The 25,986-nt window shown below is 42.0% G+C and overlaps 1 protein-coding gene across 7 annotated transcripts in view; it reads right to left on the bottom strand.

The window, feature by feature from the left end:
- The window catches only part of PTPRM (protein tyrosine phosphatase receptor type M), a 778,989-nt gene extending 753,601 nt beyond the window's left edge, over nt 1–25,388 (bottom strand). For all 7 annotated transcript variants that reach the window (XM_038543828.1, XM_038543830.1, XM_038543829.1 and 4 more), the window contains exon 1: nt 25,287–25,388. In XM_038543828.1, coding sequence (XP_038399756.1) covers nt 25,287–25,359 — 73 coding nt within the window. In that variant the 5' untranslated portion in view covers nt 25,360–25,388. The remainder of the gene's footprint in view (nt 1–25,286) is intronic.
- Nucleotides 25,389–25,986: the final 598 nt, after the last annotated feature.

The raw sequence follows: 25,986 nt of genomic DNA, 5'->3' as shown, positions 1-25,986 counted from the left end.
TAAAAGTCCTGCAACACTGTTTCCTCCAGCAGGGACCGGGTGGGTAGGAGGGTGGGAAGGAAGTGGACTTTAGTGATCGCTAATGCATTAATGACGGACATGTGGCAGCGACAATGAGACACACAGATGCAACCTGACATTAATGGAGAGATTTGCCTGTGGTCATGTACGTGGTGGGGGGGCGTGGGGGGGGGGGGAGACCCACTGCCTCTTGCCTTTAACTTGCGTATGAAATCAAACGTCAGCCAAGATTAATTAGAAGCCTGGAGTTTCATTCTCCACTGCTGATAGGAAAAGTAGATTTCCATAAATGTGAGGAAACGTTTACGTGGGACGCAAATCCGGCTGACATTGAGGGAAGGGCTGCTTCATTGTGAATGCTGCCTGTGTGGTGCTTGTCAGGGCAATTACTTTCCGCTCAAGTGGTTTGCTTTTTAACATTTTATTATCTTAACAACAAAAATCTCTGGAAGCAATAATTATTTATTATGTTAATTCTTTCCCTTTCTTCCTGAAATTTCTGTAAGACCATTAAAAACTAGCTGTGCCCTTGAAACAAACCATGAGTTTATTAATACTCAACCAATTAAGGGGGGAAAAAGCAAAGGAACAGAACACTCCAGACCAGCAATTATTAACTAAGCAGTCAGTTTGCACTCTCCTTGCCACACATTTTATTCCAGGAAGCATCCTATAGATTTAGCTGACTGAAAAAAATAAGTGAAATGTGTTTACATCATGACAAGGACCTAGAAAATCTGAAAGGAACTTGCTGCATCTATCTAGAAAATGTTCAAGTCCCAGTTATAATGAAAGCCTATTCCTTTTTCACTTCTCACAACTATGGAAAGCCACCTCTCAGTGTGCTTTTTCAACCCTCTAGGGATGGCTCCAAAGCAGAGGGCAATTTTATCTTCTTATCTCAATTCCCTTTGCTCAGCATACACCCATGCACACACACACATTATACCACCCTTCTACTTCTTAATTAAACCCCTTTCTTCTAACATGTGCTCCAATCCGTAGGCTTCCCCATTCTAGAACCCTGCTGACTGTCAGGCCAATTCCCCAACAAGCCCAGAGCAGGGGCTACTAAATAAAGGGCCGCTGCCAATGCCTCTGAAGCAGTGCAGGCAGCTGTGAGCCAGGACCTGGGTGTGGGCTCCCCGCCTCAGGAGGGCAGCGGCCCACCAGCCCAGGAGCAGGAAACATCCAGAACAGGTGAGACACGGTAGCCGGAGACAGAGAAGCCAGGCCACTAGTCTGGTCCATGCCTGGGGCCATAAGGAGCAGGGCCTCCCACACAGCCTTCGATGCAGCAGAAACAGCAGAGCCTACCTGGAAGAGGACAGGAAAGTGCCGGGGGACACCCTTGGGACATCTCCATAGATTTTCCAAGTGGCACGTGGAATAGAGCTATCCGTGAGTGGAGAAGGCAGTACCACCTACTCCTCTTTCCTTACTTTTCTATCTTATTTACCCTTCAAGCCTAAGTTGTTTGCACAAACGTGACTACGTAAAATTTCAAAAATTAGTCACAGCCTTTACTTTTCTATTTTGCAGGTGACCCTAAAAACCTACAGAACTGTGTGATCTAAAACAACAAGAAAAACCCTCTGAGTGGGGTACAGTGGAACTATTAAGAAAGTAAAAATTCTGACTCTTCAAGGCCTGAATAGTTTTTTGTCCTTAACAGTGTATCAGTATTTCTGACTTCGAAACCGCTAAAATACATAACCCAAGGAATCAGTCAAACAACAGGCTGCTGAAATTCTTTACTTCCAGTTCCATTACAATTGTGATAATGTTGAGTAAAAATTTTCAACTTTTTTTTGGGAAAAGAACACCAGTAGGTAGGTATAAGCAATGGGACACACGGAGTTCCCAGAGGTCAGTGCTAATGCTTCCTCATCTGCTCTCCCAGTCCCCACTGCTTGCAGAAGAAAGCAGCCACCAGTCGTGGTTTTTAAAAATCAGTGTATTTCAGGCTATTCCCATTAGTTCTCAAAATCAGCATGGTCCAATTATATTTCCTGACATTGTTTCTCTAAGCACAAATACCTGCAACCTGGTGTCTAAATATTAACACAGGCCACCAGAATTAAAATCTAGCTCTCTTGAGATTTTTGTTAACTCTTGCTCATTTCTTTTCCCTCAAATAAAGCAAATCCTAACAGAGCTAAATAAAAGCAAGGTGGCTCTCCCTCTCTCAGGGTCTGTCTGTGTCTATCTCTCTGTCATTACTGGTGTTTAAACATACAAAAAAGCTGTTTTGTGTGCATTAGAATATTTCTGAACTTTTAGCAGTGAGTTTTTCAATCTGTGTTGTTTTATTTTTTTTGGGGGGGGGGGGTGCTCAATTAGAGCACAGACACGCTTGTTAGCCTCCCTCAGCCCTCCCTCCTTCCCTCTCTCCAACCACTGGCAGGCTGCTTCCCTAAGCTCTCTGATCTAATTCTGCACAAATGCTTAATAAGGTTGTAGAGATTTAATACAATTAAGAGTGTTGCTCACAAATTAACCAATCCATTAACACTCTAGCAAAGAAACAATTCCAGAGGAAAAGCCAGCCAAATGAGGATTAGAAGACAACTGGCTAAGGGTACAATCTGTTTTAAAAAAATCACACTGTGGTGCATGTGTTTTCACATCTACACTTACATGTTTTATACTTTATACCTTTCAGACCAAAGAAAAATCAGATACCTTATGCCACCTGAGAATTTTCCTCTTTCCCTGTTCAGTTTCTAGAAGTGGGGGGATGATCATCACTTTGCCAATTCATACGCACAAAATCATCATAGTTCTTTATTGAGTTAAATACTTATGGATTCCACTCTTATATAATAACTAATATAATACATATTAATATTTTAAGTCACTTTCTCTCATCATAAAAGGGATATATGAACACACAGAAGGAAATCTGGCAGAGGCAGGAAAGCTAAAAGAAAGCAAAAATAGAAATAAATCCACTATCAAGAGATAACCACTATAAATATTTTGGCTTTTATTTTACACATTTCCATAGATTTTTTTAATAAATATTTTTAGTGATGCCTGGGCGGCTCAGCAGTTGAGCATCTGTCTTCGGCTCAGGGCATGATCCCAGTCCCGGGATTGAGTCCCACGTCGGAGTCCCTGCATGGAGCCTGCTTCTCCCTCTGCCTGTGTCTCTGCCTCTCTCTCTATCTCTATCTCTCATGAACAAATAAATAAAATCTTTAAAAAAATAAACATTTTTAAATCATTAATATTAGCATTCTTCTCTTCTTCTATTTTGTCACTTGTTTTTGTCCCATATCACTATATTGTGATCACCTGACATCCTTAAATATTCTTTGATAAGATTCTTAGTGGCTGTGTGGCATTCTATTACATGAATATACTGTGACTTAATGTACTCTCTATTGTTGGATATTCAAGTCTTTCCATTTTTCACTATTGTAGAAAATGCCTTAGTGAATATGCTTGCAGAAGACTCTCTGTACATGTCCACTTTTATTTCCTTAGTATAGATTTATCATATTTTAATAAAGCCCCAACCTTTTTCCATCCTAATGCATCATCTTTCCACACCCCAGGTGTGTACACTCTACTTCAGATGATCCATCACTCTGGAAACAAACACAAGCCAATGGGTTGACCTTGGATAACCCACTATCATTTCCATCTTTTTTAATCCCACTCAAATAATATTATATTCTTATGTATGAAAATTGCTAAAATCCTTACAAGATGCTGGTGTTGTATTGTCTGAAAGAAATTTAAAGGAGAAATGTGACTGAATATTAGTAAAAGGATAATGTGCTTCATCATTTTCCTAAGTAGTACATTACAAACGATTGGCTGCCTTGCTTTAAGAACTCATGGGGAACCTGAGCTCTGGCTCTTTCTGAGGCCTGAACAAACCATTTAACCTGTGCCTCAAGATCCATGTAATAAGATAATTGCCACCCACTTCCCATTAAAAAAAACCATGAGAAAGACCACACTGAGTGTACAGGGAAACCGTGGAGACGCACAGGCTGTGTTAAGCATCTCGACAGCTTTATGTGCCTCTTGTTCCCTCACATTCTGCTTCTTGGAACAAGGTGAGAATTCAACCGGAAAGTGCCAATTGTCTGGAAGATTTAGTTACATAATGGGAAACGATTTTTTTTTTTCTTCTGCAAGATTCTTTCAGGTCAAATTGATTCTTTAAGGGCAAATGAGTTTATTCCATTGTTCTGCTTTCCTATAATTATTAATGACTCAAAAACTGAAGTCCTAACATCTAAATTATTTTTAAGTCCTAATGATCTGGTTCAACTTCAGAAGGAATAGTTGAGGCAGAGAGGCATGAAATAGTTGTCAAAGTCACGGAGTAAGTCAAGGCCAGAACTGAGTTACTATAAACCAGGGGTCACCAGCTTGGTTTCCACCTTTTCATGTTGGGGGAAAGAGAAGAGTTAAACAGTCAGAGCACGGAGGATTTTTAGGGCAGTGAAAATACTCTGTATGACACTATAATGGAGGATAGATGTCATTATACATTAGTTCAAACCCACAGATGTACAACACTAAGAAGACAGAACTCTGATGCACACTGTGGACTTTGAGTGATAACCATGTGTCAGTACAGGTTCATCGATCGTTAACAAATATTCCAAATGGTGGGGGCTCCTGATAATGAAGGAGGCTATGCCTGCGTGGGGGAAGGGGCATAAAGGAAATCTCTGGTACCTTACTCTTTAGAATTTTGCCAGGAATCTAAAACTGCTCTAAAAAATTAATTCTTTTTTTTTTTTTTAATTAGGTCTCTAGAAAGAAAAAGGCAACAGACCCCTAGCCACCAGGGCCTGCTCTATCAGTTCCATGGTTGGTGTAGAAGTCCCAACAGAGCTGCAAACCAGTAGACCTCTGCAGCCACAGGAAAATTAAGGGATACACAGTACAGACAGGAGAAAGGGCACTGATTTCCATCCTAGATTTAGATAGGCTCTGCTTTCCTGTCTGCCCTTTCTCAATAGACCTCACACCTTACAAAATGAAGGCGCGCCTCTCTAGTGTAAAAACATCCATGGCATCAAAGACACAATGTGAGCTATTGCTCTCAAGGAAGCATTCTTTAATGATTAATCAAACACCAGACACTCACCGTGGGGCTTCATGTCTTTCCCTGTCATATCCATATTTCATTTAAGGGTAAAACAATGTACTAGAACTAGAATATTTCAGCCCTTGTGGAATGTGATAAAATCAGGTATATGACACAAGTTAACAACCACAGATCTTCCTTCCCTTGACCATAAAGGACTCATTTCACAGCTGAAGAATTGGTGAAATTATGAAAAGGGTGACATTGGTAAATATTAAATGCAAAAACATTACCTTTAAGTGTACCTAAATGTAATAATTCTTTTTTAGCATGTATACTCACACTCACAACATGACATCAGCTGGAAATAAAAGAACCTTCAAACAACTGGAAGTATGCATGTTCCTCACACTGATTCTTTTAAGTGGAATTTCAATGCTTTCCAAAATTTTCAAATTATACAGGAAAAATTCACAAATAAAAATACAAAACATTTAGTTTAGATTTAGTGTGCGTTTTACAGCAATATAACTAAAATCCACTTTATCAAGCATTCCTTCATGAAGTAATTTGCCCAATGAAAGTCAACCCTCATCTTCTAAAATATCTAACATCTTCTACCTCATATTAACAAAAATGTGCTATGTCAATCTGCTGCTCTGCCAGTTTATTTTGAGCAGCTATACTGCTCTTTTTAAAAGACATTTAAAAAGTTGGATTCTGCTTTCTTTAGAAACTAATATAGTTATTTCTGAAAGTATGTCCATGATTCTTATTTAATTATTCCCAGAAGTCAAACACCAGAGTTCAACACATACATTCACATATTTATCAGAAAAACAGCATGCTTTTTTGTTATAATCCTCACTTTAGAATACCTCATAATTTTAAGTGCCCCTTATATTATATTCCTATAAATTAATGAGAAACAAAATAAATTTGCCATGGTTAAAGGAACTTATACCTGATATAAAATCTAATTAATTCCATTAAGTCTACATTGTTTTAAACTTGACTGAACAGCTTTTAATAATCTGCCGTATTATTTCTTTTCACTGTTTTTTTACACTTTTCCCCAAAATGCAAATTAACACTTATCTGAAATTAAAAACTAAGTTAGATCTTTTCTCATAGAAAGTAAAGTTGATGTGACTGCCAGCTTTGATGAGGACCACTATACTAACTAAATCATATAATAGATATTTTTCATTCAGTGATTAGCCTAAGTCTTCATCTCTAAAGTTTGACAAAAAATATATAAAAATGTATATTTATATATATGTACATGTACACAAAGTATATAAATGTATGTAGATGTATATTTAAAGCATACATTGGCTAAAATTTTTAAATTAATATTTTTGCTTTCAGAATGATTTCTGTATATTTCTGTATTTCTGGGTTAAACAGATACCTTTAAGTTAAAAATAATAGATGTAATTAACAGGCATTGGTGAATCTTGGTTTACACAGTCGGTTTGGATTTACTTCCTAGCAAACACGAAGGTGCATGACTGGACAGCAAAATCTTTACAGATTAGTCAGTTTCCAATTTTTGGCTTTGAGCTTTTTTAAGAATGAAACTATTAAACTGGTACAGATATCTCTAATGCTAGAACTCAATATGAATCTTGGTATGTAACTTGAAAAGAATTCAAAGGGACACTGGTATAACAAAAATTCTCCAGTACTGTCTACCTATATATATATGAACAAATTTCTCAACACAGATTTATAAAATAAAAAATGGAAATAGGGGATGCCTGGGTGGCTCAGTGGCTGAGTGTCTGCCTTCGGCTCAGGGCGTGATCCCAGCTCCTGGGATCGAGTCCCACATTGGCCTCCCCACTGGGAACCTGCTTCTCCCTCTGCCTATGTCTCTGCCTCTCTCTGTGTATTTCTCATGAATAAATAAATAAGATCTTTTTAAAAAAATGGAAATAGAATTTGGGCTCAACCCTATTTAGCAGTAATGTCATAATGTCTATCCACAGATACATGAACTAATTCTTTAAAGCCCAGCTGATATCTAAAACACTATTCCGGTATATTTTAACCATAATTCAATTGTATATAAATAATTTGAGTGATAATTGAACTAGATAAAATTTAGCACTTACAGCACTGCTTTACAGTCCCATAAAATTAAAGATAGAATTAAATCTCAATTTGTACACATTGTTGTTGCAGAAAAGTTTGGTAAGCAATCACTAAAAGATTCTCAAGCTTAACCATGTTGTAACAGAGTAAGATTCTATGGGGAAATAAAATGTAAATACCAGTTCAAGAAAAAAATTAAGCATGTAAAATTTCTCTCAATTAAATACAAGCTTGTTCATGTATTTTTCAGTGGACAATGGAGAGAATCAAATCTCTTTGGTATTTGTGTGTTGCTTCTGAAGGATGTCTTTAAAGGATTGTTGTACATTTTACCTTAAAATGTCAATATTTATTGTAGAGCATAAATTCCCTCCTTCTCAATTGTATAAATTTATGATGTAAAATTTCAGATGTGAACTTATCAATGTTCAAGGAAGTGTCCAATTTTTTAAAATTCTTGACTGGATACACAAGTCTGAAGATGACCCGGGACAATGGCCAGGGATCATGGAACTTACCAGCATCTGCCCTGGTTCAAGAAAACCATTTCTCTAGAGCAACATCTCATAAAGCAGTATCTATCCCTTATTTTGTTCTGGACTCTAACAGTCTTGTTGGTTATATTACAACATAGTCTCCAGAATGAGTAAACTTGTCCATTGACTCTGTTTTGAGTCATACTCCAAAATAAAAAGACCAGCCTAAGTGTCCCAAGAGTTGCCATTCTCCTCTGTTTGTTCACCCTGTCATTCAGGGTCCAATGCCTTGTACATGTAGAGCATCCATCCACCTACCCTGGGGGTCTTGAAACAGAAGCATGTCAAGTTCATGGTGTGTGCTGAGGGCTTCTGTGTTTGATACAAAGAACTGGCAGGTACTATGGCTTAGTGGCTTTAGGTTCAGGTTGATCAAGTAAAACCTTAGCTTTGCCCTTGCAACTTGTCTGAGCTTGGTCACTCTGCTAGGCCTCTGAGCTTATTCCCTGGCTTGTAAATAGGTTAGGGTAATTTAGGTGGTTATCAATTTCAAATCAGGTAATACACGTAAAAAAAAAATCACATAAAATAATACCTAGACATTTTAAATATTCAATAAGAATTACTTGTCCTTTTGTTCTAATACTTGTACCCTTAAGTACTGCTGTGTCGATTAGAAATAAAATAGATAAAGCACCAACCAGACATGGTAATGGTTACACTTTTACTTACCATCTCTCTATTTCTATCAATATTCACTGTCCTATCCATATCCTTCAGAGGAGAAATAGGATGTCAATACCTGTCTCTGATAATTCTAATACAGTAAGAGCAGTGATGGTCCAGGGGGATACAGATACCTGCTTAATTCACCACTGTCTTTTAAAATCCACCTACGACATGAGATGAAGATGGAGGATGAGAAAGGAGGAAAGAAGAAAAAGAAAGCCTAGGACCATAATACAGGTATGGGAATAAAAGAGAAGTCAATTTTTTTATTCCTGAACCTTGCCTAACACCCTGCACTTTTCCGACTTCTGGCCAAATTTCCAACCTATACAAACTCATCCTTATATATAGCAGCAATTAAGATCTACTGCTTAGAGACAGAAGGGAAAGATGCCAAGTCACCAACAGCATGATCTTCTAATTAAAAGAGAACAAAAAACATGAAGTTTTTTCCTCTTTCCAATTTCCCAGGCCTCTTCCCTTCCACATCTACTGTAAGTAGATGACCACTACCTCAAAAACTCACTTACAGATAACTAGACTTATTATGATCATTTCACAATGTATATAAACGAGCCACCCAGGTATCCCTATATGTTATTTATTCTTTGGAAAAGAATATGCCCTTGAAAACACTTCTTGACTATTCCTCCAATTATTGAGGATTTCTCACCTTCCTGTTCAATTTTAATCAATAGAACTGAAGCATGAGAGAATAACCTTGGGTCCAGTATGGAAGAAATAATATGCATTCAGAAAGCATCCCAGGAGAAAAAAAAAATGCCAACTTGATAGCAATTTCCTATGTATAAAGAGACAGAGAACAATCACCTGTTGCTAGTAGATTTTTCATTTTCACTAAAAGCAGGCCTAGCAGGAGGGCTGCAGGGCAGGATGAGGAACACAGGTGAGCTCTACAGAATGTCCCAACTCCAGATGTGTGGCTCAGCACTTGAGTGTCTGCCTTCGGCTCAGGGCGTGATCCCGGATAAGTGATTTTGACAAAAAATCTAAATCCATAACTTTTTAAAAATCATGTGAAAGAAAAAAAAATTATGTGAAAGATACTAATATTCTCTTATTATTTACTTACTCTTCTTTATTTTGGTGTAATTGCCCCTAACAATGTTGCAAAAAAAAAAAAAAAGTGATTTAAAGCAAAGCACAGGGATGCATGGGTAGCATCCTGCCTTTGGCTCAGAGTATGATCCCGAAGTCCCAGGATCGAGTCCCACCCACATCGGGCTTCCTGCATGGAGCCTGCTTCTCTCTCTGCCTATGTCTCTGCTTCTCTCTGTGTGTCTCTCATGAATAAATAAATAAAATCTTAAAAAAGAATAAAGCAAAGCACATAATTATGGTAAACTATAACAAATAGTTCTTTCCCATGGTGGCTACAATAAGACCTAGCTCACTAGATTGTTTTAAATCCTTCAAATGTGGATCTACTTGCTTCCTTTGTCTTTGACCAACCTCAAAAGAAAATGCAATTTGTACTACAGATTGCATTTAACATCAATTTCCAAAGACTAGCCCACCTCCACCTGAAGGGAGTGGTTTAAAAATAAAATTGCCACTGACCTTAGTGGCACTTTGCCCCTGAGACCACTATCACACACAGATAAGAGATTTACAAAGGATTTCACACTTCATCCCACACATATCCAGATGCTAAACACAAGAAATTATAAAAACATAATCCAGAGGCGCTGAAACCCCAGAGAAGACAACATTCTACCCTCCTGTGCTTGCAAAAAATATGTATAATGTCTCTCATCAATTAATTTCATTCAAGTTACTTAGAAGCTAAGTGCTTTTCCTCCTAATTTCCTGTTTCAGAGAGCTGTAAAACAGCAATGGCTACAGTGCACTGTGAGCTAAGCCAAATTTACAACTGTTTTTAGCATCAAAATGAGAAACTGTACCAAATCAATTAAGCACAGGTGGAAATGATGGCATATGCTTTGGGCCCACAGGTGGAGACAAGAGCACAGGCTTTGGGCTTAAGGGGCATTTGGAGGAATGGAGCACTTTGAGGTGTACATGCCATCTGTGCAACACTTAAAATGTGTTGGGCCCTCCGTTTCATAAACTATAATATAGCAGTGCTACCATTTCCACCTTATAGGACTACTCTGGTGATCAAGAACATGCGAAGGACCCACATGTAGGTAGGATGTGATATTCATATTTCCTCTGCCCTTGCCCTTGGGAAGCCAGAGGAAGTGGCAGCAAGTTTGTGAGTTGGATTACAAATGGAAGAAAATCTGGGGCTGGGGGAACCACACCCTCTGGGGTTTGCAGACAGAAAGGAAACACACCAGGCAATGACTCAAGGTCATTCTATGGTCATAGGACTCTGAGAACAATGACAACAGCTCCAAAAGACCGGGCACTATGTTTTCCATAGGATGACCAGGGAGGGAGACATTATCCCCTCTTCCTAGGTAAAGAAACTGAGGGATCCCTGGGTGGCGCAGCGGTTTGGCGCCTGCCTTTGGCCCAGGGCGCGATCCTGGAGACCCAGGATCGAATCCCACATCGGGCTCCCGGTGCATGGAGCCTGCTTCTCCCTCTGCCTGTGTCTCTGCCTCTCTTTCTCTCTCTGTGACTATCATAAATAAATAAAAATTAAAAAAAAATACTAAGAAACTGACTCCAAGAGGCAATGTGACTTTCACCACTGATAAATGACACATGCAGGATGACAGCTCAGGCTTCATCGGGCTATAATCACCTTCAGAATACACCCAGAAGTACAACGGTTTCCGAAGTTGTTGTTGTTGTTGTTGTTTTTTTAATACAGCCCATGATCATATTTGATCTCTAAGGCAAACCTATGAATGAATCAGAATGCCACTGAATGACCCTAATTACACATAAGGAACTAAGCTAACTGAGGTTGAACAGCTTCCTTTTCAGATGACGGTGGCAGGGTGGACCCTTGAATACAGATCTTTCAATCTTAAATTCCCTTTTCTCATGCTACCAATGATTCCCCAACTTTGTTCTACAAAGCAGAGGCATCTCAGAGCACAGACACTGGGGCCCAGTAGACCCTATGTGGGGTCTAATTCTCCACCTCTCCTTGTATCCACACTATTTACAATGTAGTCCTGCAGCCCCGCACAGCAAGGGCTGAGGTTTATATCCCTACCCTTGTCCTAGGCTGGCCTTGTAGGACTGGCTTTGACCAAAAGAACAAGGTGAGAGGGATGATGTGCTCTTCCCAAGCACATTTCTGCTATCTTTGGAAACTGCCGGCTGGAGAATAAAGAAGTACATGAAGGAAAGAGCAGCTGTCCCTGCCAAGGCCATCCTTCAGCAGCCTAACCAACCTCATAGACAGACCCCGGACAAGATCAGCTAAGTAAAGACATACACATGAAGCATACCTACCAATCCCAGTTCAGATCAGCAGACTTCCCTGCCTAAAGCATGAAAAGTAGAAAATTGTTGTTGTTTTAGGCCACCAAGTTTTGGGGAGCTTTGTTACACAGTAATTAGCTAACCATTATACCTTGTTTTCCAATTTGGAGAGTCCTTTGTTTTAATCTTCCCACATAAAATTTTGTTAAGCCCAAATATTTTGGGGCTTTTTCATCTATGTAAAATTTTGTTTAATGAAAATATTCTGGTGCTTTAAAAAACAAGTTGGAGAAGTACTACAGTAGACTATAGTAACTTCCCTACCATCTTCTTATTCCTGTGTTCTTCACTTTCAGTGAGCTTTGAATGTGTTATGTGGTGTCACCATGAAGTAAAAGAAATGCACACACACAAAAGTTGCATTTGGAACACTGAGTCAGATGTTAAGATTTGGAACTCATTTATTTTCTGCCACCACCACTCTCTTCAACTGGTCACAGAACCCATTTTTCCATGGATAAAACTCCATTTCCTCACTCAGGTTCTATGTGGTGCATGTAGGCTGGCCACATGCCTGGTCCAGTGGGCAGGTCAAGTAGTGCATGAGGTTAATGGGAAAGCAGGTGATATAACCTGACTCAGCCAGCCCACTAGCAGAAGTGGTGTGTACCTTGGGGGAACAGAATCTCTTTACCCACCGCGCTTGGAGCTGGAGGCTTCAGCTGCAACCCCTTAGAAATACCACATAAAAAAGAAAGATGTTTAGAGAAGAAGACCCAGAACACCGATGGCTGTGTTGAGTCCCTGGGACCAGCTGTTCCTACCCACTGCATTCTCAGTTTCAAGAGCCAACAAATTCCCTATTTGATGAAGGCCAGCTTTGACTGAGGCTTTCTGTTCAAAAAAGTTCTTACTATGACAGAACACACATTTGAATCTGGTATTCCAGCAGCCAACATAAAGAGAAAAACTTGATAGGTTATACAATTCACTATGTTCACAAGAAGAAACTAAGTACAAAGGAGAATCACCTGTTTCTAGAACTAAGACCCAGAAGGCAATCTCCCCAGATGGCCATTATAAAGATTCTATATCATGTACTAAAATATCACTCAACATCTTTCTAACAGACACAACACTCCATTTGAAATGCTTCTGCATAGAGCACACCTCAATACAGATGGATGGCATCAAATCAAAGCATAAATCAGGGAAAGGCAACCCTGTACCTGTGTGTATAGGGAGGGAAGATACATGGTGCATATACCCCACACTCAGATGACCTGGCTTTGTTAGAAATGGAGACAGCTTCACCTCCCGAAGCTTCTATCAGTACTCACAGTCAAGCTTTTATTAGCTACTGTGTGGCAATGGGTTTGAAAATATCATATCCTCTCAGCATGGTATCTCACACATAATTAGTGCTCAAAGCACGGTTGTCACTTATTACTATCAATTCCAACCCCCTCAAGTAAGGCCTATCTCTGTCACCTCAATTTAAGTAGAAAATCACAGCCTTCAGACTCGTTGCCATATAGCCTTTAGTGACACTTATGAATGGCAAACACATTCTCAAGTATGGAGGAAAAGAGTGAGCTTCATTTGTACAGAGGCAGCCTACGGCAAATGTGGAAAGCATCTAAAATCACTCAGATATCCCTTCAACTTCCTCTTAACAAGCAACTTCATGAAAAATCAGGTACTCTCTTAGATTAGACCCAATGTTCTAGACATTTCTCCCATCCCCATCTATCAAAAATAACCCATTAATTCAGGTCTCACTCTCTTAACACCATGCTATCTGAAAAATTAATTTGAACTAAGATGACAATCCTCATACTCTTCGAGTGATTGGAGAGACCTTATAGATCCTTGAATCGAATGTCTTCATTTTAACAAGTAAGAAATCTGACATCTAAGGATGTCAACTTATCAAGGTGACAGCTAGTTGGGGATGTCATATTAAGATGACTTAATGAGCCACCTCTCCCAGACATGACATTTCAACAAGCACCTTTCTTCTTTGGTCAAAATGATGAGCTGGTGGAAATTTCTAGTGTCCTAAATAGACTGGTATGCCCATGTTGAGGTTTGTGAGTCTTTTAGGAACTACTACAATCAAAATGCCAAGCTTTTGGTCCCCTTATGGGACCCCTAAGACCAATTATTCTACAGTGTCCATGTTTCAATGAACAGGAGATAAAGGAATAAGTACTGGAAAATATTATTCCCAGTGCCATCTTGTCTCATTCTGTTCTGTGAAAGTGTCATCTTGAAATGCAGCGCAGAGCTGCAAATCTGAAGATCTAAAGTCATCATGTTCTGATTACTCTGAAATGTCTTTATTATTTTATCATATCCTAAAAATTCCAGACTGATAGCACATTTACTATAGGTCACCAAGTTGAAAGATAGGTACAAAACAGCCAAGTTTCTATAAAATGCCTTGTTTCATAATTCACGTTCTCTTCTGACACCAGAAAGCCTCTGCCTCATAAGAGAAATATTCTTTGGTCAGTTAATAATCTGGTCTAAAAATCCATGTGATGATCTTTAGATGCATTCTTAACACTAATCAGAGAAGATGTGGTAAGTTCTCCAAAGGGCAGGGTCTCCGAGCCACTGTTACTTTCTTAGTTAACAGTCTTTCAACTTTTACAAGCATCAAGATCATCTGGATGTTTCTCCACCAGTTTCTGCAGCCCCTTCCAGAGAATCTGACTCAGTGGGTGTTGGGGCCAATATGAGGCCTGGAGTCCCATGTGACTTTAACGCACCTACGTAACACCACTTTCCATGCCACTGAGTAGTGCTGGCTTTGCATGGTGCCAATTCTGAGGTGATTATTTTCCCATTTTCGCTTTTTTTTTTTCTAAAACATAATAGCGGCCATGTACTTTATCACATATATATGTGTACAACCACATCGACATAAATGTCACTTATATAGCCTCCGGGCACCACTAACTATCAACACTCAAGACCCAGAAAAAGACTCTATTAGCTTGAACCATATGAAACTGTCCATATTCGACTCCTTCTGACTTACTAGAACAGTGGGTTCACATGGTTAAGCCTATAATGGACATGGATGGTGCAGGACCAGCTAACACCTTCTCTTCTTCACAGACAAGGCCTTGTCACCTCAAGAGGCCTTCTAATGTCACAGCCTTGGTTAGTCTTTACAATAATCTTGCAAGGTACTTTTCCAGAAAAGAAAACAAAGGCTCAGAAAAATTAAGTAACATACCCAAGGCCATGAGGCTATTCAGAAGCCTTGTTGCAAATCAGCAACACCTGATTTGCCTGGGGGCCTCTGTCCTTCTTTCCAAACCCCAGGGAACCGACAGTTGACGTCAGAGCCTTAATGTCCTCCAGCTGTCCAAGTCCCCCTGTGACTGGGAAGGCCCCAAACCTTCCGAGGGTCAGCAACAGAGGACTCTCAATAAGCTTGCAGCTCCTTGCCCACCCAGCAACACTGGAAGAAAAGGGAGGGGCTCCTTAAAAAGCCACGCAAATGGAATGAAAATGTTAACTGACAAGAGAAATAGGACAACAACTCCCACAACATTACTCTCAGGACATAATGCCACTGGATTACCGTGGAGATTTCACACCATATTCAGGGGTCTAGATTTCAAACATCAAAGAAGTAGAGAACACAATTTATGAGACTTTTGTCCCCCTCATGACCTCTTTTTATGAAGTATCATCACTTGAGTATATACCAAACTGAATGAAAAAGGATCTAGAGGGGCACCTGGGTGGCCCAGTGGTTGAACGTCTTTGGCTCAGTCGTGATCCCAGGGGTCTGGAACTGAGTCCCACATCGGGATCCCTACAGGGAGCCTACTTTTCCCTCTGCCTTTCTCTCTCTCTCTCTCTCTCTCTCTCTCTCGAATAAATAAATTTAAAAAAAAAAAGAATAAAAAGGAACTAGAGCACACTGGCTCTACTAAAGATGAGCCAGACGTTAATGTGAGAAAGTGAGCTCTATGTAGGTATAATTAATTACATTCCGAATCAGAAATACAACCTGCAGAGATAATATATATTACTCCTTGTTATGGAACCTTCTTTTTTTTTTTTTTTTTTTTATTTATGATAGTCACAGAGAGAGAGAGAGGCAGAGACACAGGCAGAGGGAGAAGCAGGCTCCATGCACCGGGAGCCCAACGTGGGATTCGATCCCGGGTCTCCAGGATCGCGCCCTGGGCCAAAGACAGGCGCTAAACCGCTGCGCCACCCAGGGATCCCTGGAACCTTCTTACCAGTGATGCCATAGTTCTTTTAATTTACCAGTGACTAAAATCAAATCCCCCTAGAGTCATGACGATACACCTACCACATGATAAATTCCATTTTTGGCAAAATTGTCCTTTATAACATAACTGATTCAAAGGTTCCTATTATACGTGACAAAATCACAGGCTCACTTTTATATATTTAAGTAACAAAAAGTAATGCTTTTTCCTTTAAATTTAGCAACTAAATATCTACATGCCTATAAACTGCTAAGGGTACTAAGCACAAAATCCCCAGCCTGGGCCTATTATTAACATTATTCCAAATGCTTCCAGAAGTCAAACTTGATAGAAAAAAAAAAAAGCAGCAAGCATAAGTACTTTGATATTTTTCCTCCCCAGGGGAACTTCACTGTATTCATTCAATAAATATTATTATTAAGTAATTAATTTGTGCTATACATTGCCCAGTGATTCAATTTTTATTTTATATATCATCAGTAGTTTTGTTCTTGTTTTTATTTTTGTTTTTTTTAGAGAGAGGGAGGAGGGGGAGGGAAGGAAATAGGATCTTTTTTTTCTCCTTTATGGAATCATTTCTTTCCATGTCAAAAACACTGCCAATTTTTTTTTCATTTAAATAAAGTTAGTTAACATAGAGTGTTAGTTATTAGTTACTAGTTTCAGGGGTAGAATTTCATCAGCTGCATATGATACCCAAAGCTCAAAAAAAAAAAAAAAATGATACCCAAAGCTCAATTCATCAAGTGCCCTCCTTAATGCCCATCCCCTAGTTACCCCATCTTCCCACCCACCTGCCCTCCAGGAACCCTCAGTTTGTTGCCTAGAATCAAGAATCTCTTATGGTTTATCTACCTCTCTGTTTTTGTCTTATTTTATTTTTCCTTCCCTTCCCCTTTATTCATCAGTATTGTTTCTTAAATTCCACGTATGAGTGAGATCATATAGTATTTGTCTTTCTCTAACTTATTTCGCTTAGCATAATACACTCTAGTCCCATTCACATTGTGACAAATGGCAATATGCCATTCTTTTTGATGGCTAAGTAATATTCCACTATATGTGCGCGCGGGCGCACACACACACACACACACACACACATCTTTATCCATTCATCCATCAATGGACATCTGGGTTCTTTCCATATTTTGGCTATTGTGAACATTGCTACTATAAACACTGGGGTACATGTGCCCCTTCAAAGCACTATTTTTGTGTCCTGTGAATAAATACATAGCAGTGCAATTGCTGGGTCATGGGGTAGCTCTATTTTTAACTTTGTGAGGAATCTCCATACTGTTTTCCAGAGTGGCTCCACCATCAACAGTGTAAGAGGGTTCCCTTTTCTCCGCATTAAGTAGGCTCTGTGCTGGGCAGGGCTCCATCTCACAACCTTGAGATCATGACTTGGGCCAAAGTAACAAGCTGGACGCTTAATCGACTGAGCCACCCAGAACCCCATCAACATTTATTTTCAAAGGAATACTTTAGGTCACACCTTGTTTTTGTATCCAGAGATTATACAACGAGTTCATTTCAAGCATGTGGTTGGGACATGAATTAAAGTACCTCAAAATACTCCAACTAAGAAGAGAGATCAAACAGGATCCATCAAATAGCAACTGTAAACAGGGTGTGGTCCAATTCCTGTCTTCTGCTGTCAGAAGCCTACCTGTGAACCTGCTTGGATTCCACAGCTGGAAGCTGGCAAGAGTGAATGGGGCCTTTGACTTCCACAGTAACGCAAACTAAAACACATTCTTCTCCTTGAATGCAATAAATCTGCTTCCTGCATACTGAATAGGAATGAGATCAAAATGAATATTCACCCATCTGAAAACAAACTGATGCTCTATAAGCTTTTATGCTTTGCAGCCCATAAAAAGCAAATGCTTTGCTTCTGCTTAGGCTGTTGTATTTTGAAATAAATCAATCTGTTAAACGGTGGCCTTTTCTTCTGAGGGAGATTCCAAAAACACATCTGTTTTGACAAGTGCCTGACAACTCTGCTCTCACTCATCCTCTCCCTCACATGCTGCATTCACTGCTCTCCAGCCTCCAGGTCATAGCTCTCCCCATCAGGCACAGATAGAAAGTGAGTGACACTGCCTTCAATCAGGTCCTCCTCCCTTCCCTTCCCTTGCGTCCAACACTTGAGTTTCATACAAAAAGTTTTTAAGGACGCATTAGTCGTCTGTGTTCTGAGCAGAAAAATACCAGGATCAGATTTCCAATGCTAACTGCAATCACTTCCTGAACTCTATACCTAAATTTGACAATGCCGTAGAAGTATAATCTCTTGCAGAGGTAAGCACAGTACACAGGCTGCTTCCTATCCATGTTATACACCTGCCCCTGGCCATCCATCCCACTGCCTTTTGGGGCCTCTTGCTAAAAGGCCTGATCGAGAAGGGCCCAGAAGTTAACATGAACTCTTACTTAGTTGGCAGATATATACTACTACTTCTAGCTCCACTGCTGTATACAGAAATAGCAACAACAGACAGAGCAAAAAAAAAAAAAGAGGAAAAAAACGAGAAAGATAATCCCAGATAAGTTTCAAGCTGTCTTTGGGTCAGTGCTGAACCTCCTGGAACTACACCTTCCACTAAAGAGTTTAATTTTACGGAGAAGAGTCAGAAGCATGGAAAAGCAGATGAAGATGCATTAAATAAAGAGCATGCCTTCCTCGGGTCTTAAGCAGATGAGTGCTAAAGCCTTCGGTGGGCAAGGCCGGGCCCCTCCTGTAGCAGGCAGGTGGGTTTAAGGAAGCAGCTACACCTAGTGATCAGCTGGATCGCAGCAGGAGGAGCGGGGAGCAGGCCAGCCTGCCTCGTGGGAAGCACTAGGCGCCTTGATTCTTTCAAAGTCTGGCGACAATGTTTTCAAGATAAATCTGTTCAGTAACTTCAGGATCGCTTTTCTTTACCTGGGGTGTTAAATGACAGACATGCCAATGGCTGTCTTTTGTGGATAACAGAAATGCAAGGCTCTATTTTAGGACATGTGCTAGCAGTACACTGAAGAGATGTACAATTGAAAATCTTTTATTTTCTATCAGGAAGTCTGAGTTCATTTCCAAAAATGTGAAACCTCCAGTTTCACATTTCCACATTAAAATTCCAAATTTTATGTACATTAATTTCCAGCTCTCTCCTCAGAAAGCCCTTGTTTCTAAGTCAGTGGATTTTGAAACTTTTAATAAATGGACAAAGACTTGGTAACTGTATCTTTCTTATCATTGCCTACCACCACCCAAGCGCTCCCCTAGAAAGGGGCTTTACAAACAAGAAGTGCTCAATAAATATTTATTTGAACTCAAGGCATTATTTTGTAGGCACATTGGACTATGCACTTATTACAACAAAACAAGTATCTTCTATACACAATATCTACCCAGAGAAATTTCCAAAGGCTCATCATTACTGCAAAATTTAATTAAAACTTTATGTTGTGGTAAGTAAAATTATAGAAAACTTTTTCTATTTAAGTTTTACAACCGGCTGGATCCAATATCTTCCCTAGATAAGACTATTATTTGAAATGTCACACTGGCGGTTTCACCTAACAGGCTGAGAGTCATAGCATCAGCCTGTTCATAATTTTGGCTGTGTTCATCAGGAGGCTAATAAGTGTATGAATGTGAATTCTATTTTTACCCCTGGTTCTCTTTCAACTCTCATCCAAGGGAGGCTGATACACAGAATAAGGATCCCAGTTCTTTCGGGAAAAGTAGTTCTAGTGAGCATCACAGTGGCCTCGAGGGCTTGTTCCAACACAGACAGCAGCCAGCTCCCCCTTACCCATCCTCCAGATTCAGTAGGTCTGCAGGCGGGGGGAGGGGGATGCAGAGTAGGCATGTTTAATAAGTGCCCAAGTGATGCTCATGCTTCTGGTCCAAGGATAACACTTTAAGAAGTACTCTTTTAGATCAACATTTCTCAAACCATGGCCACAAACCAGGATTCCCTGGGGATGCTATGAGACCCACCATGAACCTTTCTCTCCAGAATCACCATCGGTCCACCCCAGAAATCAACAGCTAGAAGGGACACTCCAGGTGATCCTTGGGCACAGTAAGTTTTAAGAAACACAAGTCTTTTTTTTTTTTTTTTTAAGATTTGTATTTATTTATTCATGAGAGGACACACACACACAGAGAGAGAGAGAGAGAGAGAGAGGCAGAGACAAGGGCAGAAGAAGCAGCAGACTCCCTGCAGGGAGCCCAATATGGGGCTCAATCCCAGGACTCCAGGATCAGGGCCTGAGCCCAAGGCAAACATTCAACCACTGAGCCCCGCAGGTGTCCCACGAAGCACAGGTCTAAACACAGTTTGCACTCAACAAGGACTCAACATCTCCAGGCCCTCCCCAAGGCCACCTAAAGCCACTCACCTGCAAGATGTCAGCACAACCTATGTATACACTTGTCACTCTTTTGAATACCTCCCCTTTCTTTTCCATAAGTTCCATTCTTTAAAAGCAAAGAGAGTATAAGGGCAGTGACAACTCTCCACTGCTAGGACCTCCAGAATTCACATCACTGATGCCTGAGCTCCTAACACTTTTCTTCTCATGCCTGTTTTCTTTTATTGGTCTCTTACATACTTCCATTCCACGGTGGGGGGTACTACGGACTCCCAAGGTTGGTGACTAAAGCTTTCCTGCTCCCCACCCAACACCAGCTCTACTTATTTTCCTCTGTTGAGTTTTTCAGAGCTACAGAGCAAGCTCAAGCTTCCTGATGACTAAACTGGAAACCACAGCAGTATTTTAGCAATATTTCAGGAACCCAAGAAGCTGCATTGTCTTGTGAAGGGAGGTTTATATTATTTTGCATTTTTTTAAATGTTTCACTAGTGAGTGTGAAACACGTTAGTTAAGTCCTTTCTCACTTACAAAATAAACTTATTAATGTGTTATATTCATAAAGATAGTAACTGAGATATGAAACTTAAAGTTTGTGGGAAAGTTGGTTTTCAAAGACAGGAACCTCAGAATTAAACTAAAGAGCAGAGTGTGGTAGACAACACCCTTAAGAAAAATGTTATACTGCCAAAAAAAAAAAAAAAAAAAAAAACGTAACTGCTTATTAACATGCCTGACCCCCAGCTGAGACCTATGTTTTCTGATATTTAATTGATACATACTCCTTCTAGAAAATTTCATGAATCCCAAAACAAAAAGTGAAAGGAAGCAATACTCAGTTCAAAACACAGTTCCCCTACTAAAATATACACAGAAAGCCCATCAGCTCCTAGAATGTCCTATGTTATAGAACATTCATGCAAAAAAATCAAAGAAAGCCACCAACTTCTATATAATTGTCACAGAAACACTTCAGTTCTAAAACCAATTTTTGCCAAAACCAAAGGCTATGCTTCTTTCATCAAGGATTTATACAATCTGAAGGCAAAAAATCAGATTATTTGTTCATTAAGGAAAGTTCTGTTAGAATTACACAAGTTATTGACACACTCATATATCACGATATGTAAGTAAGTTCACTTCTAAAAAACTGCATAATAACGCTTTGGAAACATGGGAGACTAAAATCTGTAGTTTTCCAGATCAGAACAGTTTATTACACTCAAGCAATAAATACTTTCCTACATACACATAACACTAAAAATGTTATAGTAATTTCTTGGCATATTTCTTTCATGCTCACTGATTTAAATTTGAAGTATTTGCTCACATGAATTATCAGTCTAGTTAAAGCACCATAAAAATGTAAAATGTCATGACTATAGTTATCTGAAAAAGAAAAATAAATGACACTGCTAAACAAATCTATTTCCATTCTTTGTAAAGGGTACTTTAATATTTTGCATTTTAAAATAATCTACACTTACCAGAAAAGTTGCATAAAATAGTACAGATTTCAAGCTTTACCCACCTTTCCCTAACATCTACAACTGACATAACCCTCACAGAATTCCCAAAATTAAGAAATTAAACACCAACTAAACTATAGACTTTATTCCAATGTTGCCCGTTTTCTCACAAATATCCTTAAAGAGTATTTTTTAAATAATTTTTCCACAAGAGTCCCAAATTCACAAGGTTATGTTAAAGCTTAATTTATTCCAAATACTGTAGAAGAAACAGGGCCAAATCTGTTTCTATTTCTATCTCTGCAAACCAAAGTTTGCTTAAGAGACCTTAACACATCAGATCCATTATAATGTACAACTAAACACTTTGTCGGATAATATGTATTACAAGTCAGCTTTTAAGAAACTGGGTCAAAGAGGAATGACTTGTCAGTTTTTGGCTTCTCACCATGGAAAAGAGAATTTCAAGCAAAAGTGAAATGATTTTAACTTCCTTGAGTCTGACTCGATTCCTCTTTATAAAAGTTATTTTTAACGACCATTAAAAGCCTAGAAGGCAGAAAGTAAGACTCCAATAAGAATACGGGCATTAGAAATTCCCAGGATATTAACAAATTAGAAATCATAAAGATGGAAAACAATTTTTAAAATGGAATCTTTACAGTAAATAAAGTTGACATGAACCACAAAAATCTTTTTTTTTTCCAATAAGTTTAGCATTCTATTTCTGATCTCTGGAATCCAAACTCCCCATAGTCCATTTCCAGGAATGACTGATTAATAACTACATAAATTCCAAACCCCTCTCAAAGAAGACAGGAGATTGAGAGCACTGCAGAAGGGAGAAGAGCAAACTCCCGTGTGTATAAATCTTAAGTCACACACACGCAAAAAAAAACTCACCACTGAACACATAAAAATCTCATGATTTAGGTCACTGGGTGGCCTAAGGAGAGACCCCATTTCAAACTTAGGGAAATGCCCCCCGAAGTCTAACTTCCTACAATTATCCCTCTCCTTCCCTTCTGTGTCAGGTAATTCAGGTACAGCATGAGTGTTTGCAAAATGATCAGCATTCACATTCCCATTTTATTCAACACACTGTGATTGCCTGTTTGATCTAAGGCTTCATGCTAAGTATTTTAAGGGGGACCAAGAAGGAAAAAGATATTGGTTTTGCCTTCAAGGAGCTTGCAATCTATCTCCTCTATCTCTAAAATTGATTATCATCAAGTGTGTCACGTGAAAAGCAGCCAATTATTACAATTTCCAGAAGAATCCTCAAAAAAAAAAGTATCAACGTCACTCATAACGTCACTCATAACTTTCCCAACATACACAAAGAAACTGTCTTTTCCAAAGCATTAAGAGCCCCACTCGTAGGCTATCTAAAATGCAAAGTGGAGGGGGGAAAAAAAACATAATGCACAGCAACATGTCTGATCGTTTGTTGCACAGAAAATTTACCAACTTCAAACATTTACAATTTCAACATTTCTCCGCAATCTCTTAGACACTGCTCATTCCCCCTTTAGCCACTAACATACTAGGATAACTAGAAAGCACACCCCAGTTAATGCTATAATAACAAATAGGATGATCCATTTTCTCCGAAAAAAAATCACGGCAAAATTTTGGTAAAAGTCTCTTTGAGTTTGACAGTTTAATTCAGCTTTAACAAGGACATAGGTCAGTACTACCTAATGCTGAAATCCTTTTTAATGATGAAGGGCTGATGCATTAAATAAGCTCCATAAATATTTGTTTCCATCCCCGTGCACACAACTTAAAAATCCATCCAAACGCTATTTGACAGGCTTAACTTTAAACAATTCCCAGGCAGGGAGTCATGAATCTTAATAAAAAGAAAACCATCACTAAGGCCCTCATATTTGGCTTCCAACACTAATGAGTTACAAGGCTCTAAAAACCGGGGAATCTATCCCATAATTTGTCAATAAGAACGAACGGAGGCCAAAATCTGCATCAATTTTATAGCAGACAGCAGTGTCTCGTTTTAAGTCCTCCGGAGCACGTGCAATTACCAGACAGTTAAGGAAATATTAAACTTAGGGAAAGGGCATTTCTTTATTGAAGTTGACAGTTTGCATTTCACAGTACAGAGCAATCTGCCAACCACAATCTCATTTTCATCTTTGCGGCCAGCTGTGGTCAAAGGTCCTGCAGCTCAGCAACACACAGTAACGCCAGCATCTGCGCCTGTGTGTACCTGGGACTCCAAGAAAGTAAAAATGTAGGTTTCCCCAGGCCAGTCAGCCAAAGATCTCCAATGTGTAGATTATGCATTTTGCAGTCAGTGAAAACCCCTTCATAGATAAATAAATAAACAAACAAACAAGCAAATAATTTTAAAGGTCCAACTTACTCATTCCTCCCTAATAAACACAGAAATCTACTTTGCAACCCAAGTTCATGGCCAAAGCGTGCGGGTTTTATTAAAATAAAAACAGGAATCCTAGTTCACCGTTACACGTGGACCTTAATGAACTGTGTGTGTGTGTGTGTGAAAGTGTGCAAATGTGCACGCCCGCATCCACTTGGAGTGTTCCGGGTACCGACGACAATCCAGACCGCGCGGCGCTGGGCCGCACCCCGACCCCCACCCTGGGGTCCACAGGTGGTCGGGCCGAGGGGCCGCTCCGGGCCCCGCACGCCCCCGCGCCAGCACACGCGCCTACCGACCCCCGCGGCACGCACGGCCCCTTCCTTCCCCCCCGGGCCCGCGGGCGGCCGCGCTGGGCTGACAAGTTGCCACCGGCCCCGGCGCTCGGCTGCGGGCCGAGGGCGAGTCGCGGGGCCGGGGCAGCGCCAGGCCGCGCGGGCCCGGGGCCTGGGAGCCTGGGAGCCCGGACGCTCCCTCCCGGGCCGCCGGTCCTCCCGCTGGGACCGACGAGGAGCGCCCGCCCGGGCTCCGCGGAGCCGCCGTGCGACCGTCCGGGGTCCGGGGTCCGGGGTCCGGGGTCCGGGGTCCGGGGGTTGGGGGGGAGCGCCGGGCGCCGGGCGTCCTCCGCCCCCGCCGCAGCCGGAGCGGGTCTGGGCGAGCCGCGGGCGCACTCGGACACCCACGGCCCGGCCTGGCCGCTGCTCCGGGTCGGAGGCATCGCGCAGCGCCCACGCCCGGCGGCCCCGGGCTGCGGCGCCCAACTTCGAGCAAAGTTTTCCGCGGGTGCTCTCGGGGCCGGCGGGGACTCGCGGCGGCGGAGCCCGCCCCCAGCACGAGCCCAGGCCGCGGCCGGGCGGCGACGGGGCGGGGGTCGGGGGGCGGGGGTCGGGGCTCCGCGGCCAGCGCTCGGCGCTCGCCCGCCCCGGCTGCCCGCCCGCCCGCCCCGCGCGCCCCGCCCGCCCCGGCTCGCGCCCCGCTGCCCGCCGCGGACTCCCCAGGCCCGGAGCTGCCGGCGTCCCCGCTTACCTGAAAACGTCTCCCCCGCCGCAGTTAGCAAAAGTCCGGCCAAAGTGGCCAGGCAGGTCCCAAGTGTCGTCATGCTGCCCGGGGCGCGCGGGGCGGGCGGGGGCGGAGGGCGGACGGGGCTCGGGGCTCCGGGCGGCCACGGGCGAAGCTGCGCAGCCGCAAGCACAGCCCGAGCCCCGCGGCGCCCGCACTTGCCCGAGTCCGAACTCCGGCAGCGCCCGGGGCGGGGGCGAAGGGCCCGGGTCCCGCTCCCCGGCCGCCGGCCCCGCTCGCAGCCCGCGCGGCCGCGAGAGGCAGCGGAGGGCGCGCCCGCGGAGCCCAGAGCCGCCCTCCGTGCCGAGCCGGCGCCTGCACCCGCCGCCGCTCTCCTTCCCCTGCTCGGGACCCGAGGCGCCGGCGCCGGCCGTGGCGGTGGCGGGGGGCGCGCGCGTCCCGCCCGCAGCCCGGTCGCCGCCAGCCGCGAGCGCAGCCCCGGGGGCGCCGATGGCCGCTGGCCGCTGGCCGAGCCCGCGCCGGCTGCGCGCGGGGCTCCTGCTCCCCGACTGACTGGCGGTGCCCCGCAGGCCGGCTGGAGGGAGCGCCCACGTCACGGCCGCCCGGCGCCGCCGCGGCCCGCTAGAGGGCGTGAGCGCCCGGCCCCGCCGCCCGCCGCCCGCGCCCCGGCGCTCGGCCGCCGCCGCCTCCGGGAGGGAGCTCAGGA

The sequence above is a fragment of the Canis lupus genome, chromosome 7, assembly GCF_011100685.1.
Source record: "Canis lupus familiaris isolate Mischka breed German Shepherd chromosome 7, alternate assembly UU_Cfam_GSD_1.0, whole genome shotgun sequence".
Lineage (NCBI taxonomy): Eukaryota > Metazoa > Chordata > Mammalia > Carnivora > Canidae > Canis > Canis lupus.
This window is presented reverse-complemented; position numbering and strand designations above follow the sequence as displayed.